A 7,500-nucleotide genomic window follows, 5' to 3' on the forward strand; every position below is an offset into this window, starting at 1 on the left:
TGCGAGGCACTGGCACAGGCTGCTTGGAGAAGCTGTAGCTGCGCTACCACTGGCAGCGTTCAAGGAGAGGCTGCTCGGGCTCTCACCGGCCCGCTGTGCCGGGAGGAGAGCCCCGGCCGTGGCCGGTGTGTGAGGGCCGCCCCGGCCAGGCTCTGCCGGCGCCCCCTGCCGGCCGCCCGCGCTCAGCGCAGGGGCGGCGGTGGGGCCGCCCCGCCGGCCCCGCCCCGCGGGCCCAGGCCCCGCCCCACTCTGCGCGGACCGGGAGCGCTCGCTCGGCTCGCGGCGGCTGCGGGCGGGCGGCGGCGGCGGGCGCGGCACGGATGAGGCGCATGCGCGCGGTGGGCGGGCGCTGGGGCAGCGGCGCGGCGCGGGGGGGCCGGGCGGTGCTCGGTGGCGCCGCCGGGAGCGGCGGGCGCGGCGGGGCCGCGGAGGCGGCCGAGGCCGGCGGCGGGCAGCAGGGCTGGCGTGGCGAGTCGCGGGGCTCGCCGCAGCAGCTGGCGGAGCGGTACGCGGACTTGGCGGCCAGCCACAGCGAGGCGCTGCGGCAGCGGGAAGAGCGCGAGTGGCACAACGCGCGGCTGCGCCAGGAGAACGCGCGGCTGCGGCTGGAGAATCGCCGCCTGCGCCGCGAGAACCGCTGCCTCTTCCGACAGGCCCTGCTGGGGCCCGGCCCCGACAAGTCCCCCGCCGACCCGGCCGAGGAGGCGGAGGCCCTGCGCGCCCAGCTGGGGCGGCTGCAGGAGAAGCACCGCCGGGCCTTGCGGCACCTGCGCCGCTGCCGGGCCGCCGGCGGGCCCGAGGCCTCGGGGGCCGAGGACGGGGAGTTGGACGAACTGCTGCTGGAGGAGGACGAGCAGCCGCTGGATAAGAAGAGCCTGGTGCCGGCCGTGTAGGCGGCCCCGGCCGAGGGGGCGGCGCCGGTCGGCGCTGCGGGCTCTCCCCGCCGCCACGGGGTAGGGGCGGGTCACCCCCTGTTTGCTCCCGGCTGCGACTCCCGTGCGGTGCGGGGTTGCTGCTCGGCTCCGTCTGCCAAACGGGCCCTTCCCACCAAAAGGGTGGGGCAGGAGCTCACGTTTGTTAATCCTTTTCCCAGATGTATCCCCAGGAGGCACTGACCGTCGTCGAGGGGAACCAGGCTCATGGGGGAAGCTGAGGCTTGAAACACGAGAGGAATCTCTCACAGCGGCTGTTGTGGAGAAAAGAACCGCGATGAACAGAACACTTTTATCTCGTGTCATCCCACAGCACTGAACTGTGATTCCTCTGGAGCTGTAGGTCACCTTTTTTCTCATGAGTTAGCAACTGTCTTGTAGGCTTCGAGAGCCATGGAGACTGACTAGTTCTTTGTAGTTGGTGTGTGTTAGGGAAAGGAGTGGAGGAAGCTTGAAAGCTTGTATTATCAGTGCTCCAGTGGAAGTTGGTTATCATTTGAACAATGAATTGCCTTGGACACTTACTGCAGAACAGTATTTGTATTTTTAATGATGCCCTTGCTTCACCCTCACACGAATACTGATTATTTGAATTTCATATTTTCACACAAAACTGCAGCTAATAAATAAGCTTATGATACACAAAATGATTGTCTAAAGTGTGAATTCTTAACGGACTGTTTTTGAAATCGTAGGGGAAGCGCCCTTCAGGCCATTGCACTGCACCTTCTCAAAGCCCAGAGAATTGGGGTTTTTTAACTACTGTATCTTCTTAATTATCTGCTGTTTGGAAGGAAATTAGTTATTGTTCAGACCTAGAAAAATTTGCTAGAAAATTTGTTTCACTCGAAAAACCCTTTTGAGGAACTGAGGCAGAGGTTGTTTTTGTAACATATCCTTATTTTCTATGACATTTAAAGTCTCATGCCTGAAGGCCTCATGCCTTCAGGTTTGGGATTGGTTTCCTTAAAGCTTTCAAAGCCAAGGTCTGTTTCAGTTCAGGTTGAAACTAATGTGAAAAGGTTTTCTATAAGTATCGTTGAGCATATAACTACTGAAAAGAGCTATTTCTTCACATAGTGTCAACATAACCCTCTAATCATAAATGCCTGTAGTGTTTGTTAAGTATGTCGATCTGCAGCTTCAAGTGTGTTCTCAAAATAAAAAAAAAAAAATTGGCAGAGTGCAGTCAGTATGTCCTTAATGAAAAAATGTGGGTGGTGATGTCTGGTTGTGGTGTTTGTTGTATAAACTTAAGCATTCTCAAAAATACTTGCTAAATGCTCAAGTGTCTACAATACCATCAGGATTGTCTTGCTTTAATAGCAGTTTCCAGTAAAGTATGAATACCCAAATGATGAAAAGAATCTGTCAAAATAGGAGAAGACAGGATGCTATTAAGATACAATGCTAGAAATGCATCACTATGTCAGGCATCCTTTTCAAGAGCTGCAGGTGTTGGCACACACAAAAGAGGAGAGATCCTGGACTTTTCTAACAGGACAAGCAATTCTTGCATTAAGGAAATTTTTTTTTTTTTTGCAAGATTACTAAGTTCTCTGAAAGCTTGTGTAAAGGATTCTCTACTCTTATATGTATATTGACAGATAAATTATAAAACAAACCTGCAGATTACAGAGAGGGGAAAGTGTTCTAGTAAGCTTCTAATTAAAATAAAAAGCCAGAGAAAAGATTCAGAGTATTTCCTCAAATTGCTACTTCCACGTGGACTGCAGTAAATAAATTGCTTGATTCAGTCAAGCTGCAAAAATTTCATTTAACCGGTTGCCTGATTTGGTTATTGTGAGTTTGATTTTGAGAACAAAATCCAAATTTAGGAAAGGCCTTTAGTGAGGTGATACAAAAAGTGGTACTTCACTACAGTGTCCCCCACATTATAGCTTGCAGGCATTCCTTCATGACACACTTGTGTGATCCTTATCTACATGAAGTTACAAATACTGAGTATTACAGGAGCAGTAAATATTCTCTGGGCTATAAGTGTTTGAGCATCCTGTCTGGATTTGTCTCTGCTACTAGTTCTAACAGTTAGTAGCTTGATATCACGTTCAGCCAAAACCCCTAAAGCTGATGGCTGGTAAAAAACATGGAGTTTGGAGTTGCCTGGCACACTATAGCATCTATATGTATGAAGTACAGGGGAGGTGGTACTACAGTTGACTCAAGAGTTTTAAGCAGTCAAGTTTGAAGATCCAGACCTCACTTGTTACTCCTAAATTTTATCCTTAATTCTCTTTCCACCTTCTGGACTAGGATAGGTATATATATATATATATACACTTGTTTGTTTGTTTGTTTGTTTGGGTTTGTTTGGTTTGGTTTGGTTTGGTTTGGTTTTGTTGTTGTGGTAGTGTCTCCAGGTTTCAGTGTCTTGCAGTCTCTAGTCTAAAGTGAATGCAGCTTCACTGGTTTTGGAAGAGTGCATTACAGAACAATATTGGTACAATGTACGAAAAAAACAGAACTCAGAACTATGCCATCTTATTTTCCTATTGTTTTATAATTTCAGTTGTTTGCTTCAAAATAATTTCAGTTGTATTTTTTCTGATTTCACCAATCATATTCAAAACTGTGAATTTCAAAGTCGTGGGGGTTTTTTTTCATGTTTTTTATTTTAGGTTTTAAGTACCTATCCCTTTGCATTGTTGGTGCCTTGGGAAGGGTGACCTGAAACAGAGACTGGACAGAGCTAGAGAATAAAGTAGATATTAAAAGATATAAAAGAAGATACTATTTATTAAAAGGCCTTTAGGGTATACCTTGGGCAGTACAAGAGCCTGGCCACACTCTTGTACACGCAAGATGGACCTAAAATGGTCACTAAATTGATGACTGGTCACAAGGTCTCATACTTTTATGAGTTTTGGTCTATTTGCATATTGGGGTTTATTTGTCTAATTACAGCTTCAGATTATGAAGGCCCATCCTTCTTATCTTCTCTCTTCAGTCCACCGTTGTTCATGCTTTTGGGTCTGAAAACTTGTAACCGTTGTCCTTGGTCTTCAGCAGGAAGAGGATTTGTTTTGTCTACCTACTCTGTGAAGAGAGTTTGCTAATACTCAATATGAGGCTCAGAATTACACACCTAGGCAGTACAGAATCTGAAAAACATGAAAGCTAAAACTTAAGGCATCTTAGTTACCTGAAAAGAGGGAAACAAACTTTTTTATTTTCATTTTGCTAGCAGTAAATTTATGAATGCAGGTGGATTCTTCCCGTTTAAAATATTTTGCTTATAGTTAACTTCTGCATGCTATGCAAAGTAATTATAAACAAACTAGCATACTTATATAAAACTATTACCATACAATTACTATACAATTATAATAACTAGCATACGTGCATGCTATCAATGAAATGAAAGGCTACAACAAAACTATTTTCTTTCATTCCTTAAGGAAGTGTTTGGTCTTAGCTGTAGGCTTTTTCCTTCCTAAATCATTCTATGCTCTGCATCACATTAAGAAATTATAATGAAATTTGAATTTTTAAAAAAGTTGTATGTATGGAAGCTATTTAAAAAGTGCATGTAAATCTTCTGGGGCCATGTGTGAGTTTGATGACAGTTACTTTAAAACATGTATGTAAACAGAATGGCTCAGTGTGCTATATTTTTATATACATTCTATTGCTCTTCTGAGACCTAGTTTAAGTTTCATTAAATATTGCATTCTGAAGGAGTCCTTTGTCGACTGTGCTCATCTCCTTGAATGTGCTAGAGTCTTGCACTGCTGTAGCTGCCCACAGAGAATAATGAAATAAATTAAATGTCTTTGTATGATAACTAACACCATTCAGAATAGTTTAATTTGGCTACTTTCCTACCAAGGCAGTCATCTGTTACTCTTCTGTTTCCATATATCTCAGTGTGTTCAGTATCCCCTTTTGTGTTGTTCATTTCAGTAAAGATACTTGCATGAGTTATAGAAAGTCTCTGTTCCAAAGTTGCAAGTGATTTAAAGTAGTGGTTTAAGGCTGTATTTTTAGTGTTCACAAATCCATAAGATCTTTCCTGTATATTTTTAAGTAATAAATAGTATCTGCATTGTAATAGTGGAAAGTTTAGGTGTAGCTGCCCTTGAAACATTGTTCTGTAAAATATCCAAATTGCATTTACTGCCACATCACTTCCAAAATAAAACCCTGTATCATTCCAAGAATGATAGTGGCATCTAATTAAAAAGCTCTTTTTAAAAAAGCTTGCAGCCACTATTATTTCATGACTCTCAAGGCCAGTTGTTTGCTTTTTGTGCTGCCAAGAATCTTTGTGCAGTCAGAATGTAGTTGTAGCAGGAAAGAAGATAAAAGGGATTAAATTTAGAGGACATAACGAGTCTGATTTAGATATAGCTACATAGGAGAGGGGCTACGTTACAAATCTGGGAAGATGATAAATTGGTTGGATAATCTAGAGAAAAAATATTTTCATTGAGAGAATTACTGTGGAAAGATGTGACCATCAAACAACAACTAAAGTAATTATATTCATATATTGATATATATTTAATGAATAAAAATATTGAATGCAAATTTGGATAAAGTAAAAGATTTGCAGTGAGGAAAAATTCTACTGTGTCTTGCACTGGCATGCCTTTGAAGTGAGGGCACACTTTACACTGCTCTATGAACAGTCTTTAGACCCTGCTGAGATTATTAGCAGTGGTGCTCATTAAAGTTAATTTATTTCATGTGGAAATTTGTGAGGGCCAGAAGCCTGGGCATCTCCGTTGCATTAGTGCTGCAGAATTTTTGGTGACCTCAGGTGGCTCCCATAGTTGTTTGCGATTTATCATCTAGATCAGTACAACTCTTTAACCACCTTCTGAAGCATTGGTTTGTAATAGAGGAATGAGCTGCAACTAGTCAGCAGCATCCAGGTGCTGTGCTTTGACAAACTCACTTCAAGTGCTTAATCCATCCTAATCCTGTTGGTGCTTGGGGCATACCCAGAGGTGAGGTGTTTGCAGAGTGGTAACTGCCTACAGAAATTATATGGGCTACCGAAATAACTTTCTTTGTTCATTAGTTGTAAATACTTAGCTGTGTCTGGATTTTTTCTTCCTTATTAAGTTTGCAATAGTTTTCCTGTGCTGTGGTCAGAATCACATCTCTGTTTGTACTCATTGTTTCTTCATATTGAAGAAAATAGGAAGCTTAACTATAGGAAGCCTCAATCCCAGCTGAGGCTTTTAGACCTGGAATTTTAAATTTTATTATTGCTTTTCCTTCAGAATTGATGGATTTATTATTTTTTTAATTGTCAAAAATCTTGCTTTTACACTTTGAAGTAGTTTTGCTGCACTGCACTTGTAAGGAAGAACTGTTTCAGGGTGGATGCTGTAAAATAGTTTAAAATCAGAACAGTGCACTTTAAATGTTTTCCCAAAGACTTTGAAAGATCATAAGATGCAAAATAAGCAGAAGTTTTCAAAGAAATCTTATGGAAGATTTTGGTTTTCTTTGGGTTTATTTTTTAAGTGAGGTAAGAACTATTATTTCAGCAAGAGTTAAATACTCTACATGATAAACATGAGTGACTGGATGCACTTTAGGGCTCAGACACATAAAATCTAAAATAAGGCACTAAAAAACACCACTTATGCTCAGGAATTTAAATATAAGTTTTTTATTATCTCAAGCAGACCCAGAAGGCTTTCTTCATGTGTAAGAAAGGTTTTGCCTATTTTAAGTTTCTGATTATTGTGAAAGAAGCAGCTGCAAAACCAGTGTAAAAGTAAAATTTGACCCTATGACCCTGAGTCTTCTATGCCAGTGTGAAAAGGGCACTAGCAATTGGAGGAGTGTGCATGAAAATATAATCTCCTGGGTATGCATAGGTGTGCTTGGCTAGATTTTAATAGTCTTTGGCTTGAAGGACAGGCTGAGAGGGGACAAAGAAGGCGGCTTCGGGTGTTAGTCAGTAGTGTTAGCCGTGTCTTGGTACCGGAGGATCTTTTGTTTGTATTCTACCTGATAGAGTTTTATTTCAACTTTTAGCTGAAGATGATTTTGTGCCCTCAGCAGATGTTTGTCCATCCCCTCAGCAGCTACTGCTCAGGGCAAAATGAAGACTCTTGCAAGATCTGTCTCTGGCCACTTAGGAGACTATGAGTGGCTAGAAGAAGACTGAATATATCTGGTTAGAGAACAGATGGGAGCTTTGATGACCATATGGGCAAGAAGCCCTTGTTACACTGAAGATTTCTGTGTAGATGATGCTAAGAAAAATGCTAGACTCCACTAAAATAGTAGAGGAAAACTGTTGCAGTGTTGCAGCAGAGTTGCATGCAAGCTCTTCCTTTCTTAAGGAAAATCTCATAAGGACTGAGATACATGCATCTGGCAGCCTAGCCCCAAAAACCATACATTTTTTTTGTCTCCACTCAGTCCTTACATGAATCTTGCATGAGACATAGGACAGAAAATGCCATCTTAGAAGTCTGCTTCTCCAGTAGTTTTAGGTTGGTTAGCATTTACTAACATTTTATATAGGTGTTTTGTGCCTTTTATGAGCTAGCTGTAAGCGGTGTTTCCATTCCACCCCACT

At 43.0% G+C, this 7,500-nt stretch overlaps 1 protein-coding gene across 1 annotated transcript; it reads left to right on the plus strand.

Moving 5' to 3' along the window:
- Positions 1–305: 305 nt before the first annotated feature.
- Positions 306–1,579, plus strand: TUSC1 (tumor suppressor candidate 1). The gene is made up of 2 exons (XM_063423215.1): positions 306–953; positions 1,094–1,579. The coding sequence occupies exon 1, from the start codon at positions 321–323 to the stop codon at positions 891–893; it is 573 nt and encodes a 190-aa protein (XP_063279285.1). The 5' UTR covers positions 306–320; the 3' UTR covers positions 894–953; positions 1,094–1,579.
- The last annotated feature ends 5,921 nt before the right edge of the window (positions 1,580–7,500 follow it).

Source organism: Prinia subflava, chromosome Z (genome assembly GCF_021018805.1).
Source record: "Prinia subflava isolate CZ2003 ecotype Zambia chromosome Z, Cam_Psub_1.2, whole genome shotgun sequence".
In the NCBI taxonomy this organism is placed as follows: domain Eukaryota; kingdom Metazoa; phylum Chordata; class Aves; order Passeriformes; family Cisticolidae; genus Prinia; species Prinia subflava.

Coding starts and splice junctions, on each gene's coding strand:
- TUSC1 (XM_063423215.1), top strand. CDS start 321: ATGAGGCGCATGCGCGCGGTGGGCGGGCGCTGGGGCAGCGGCGCGGCG.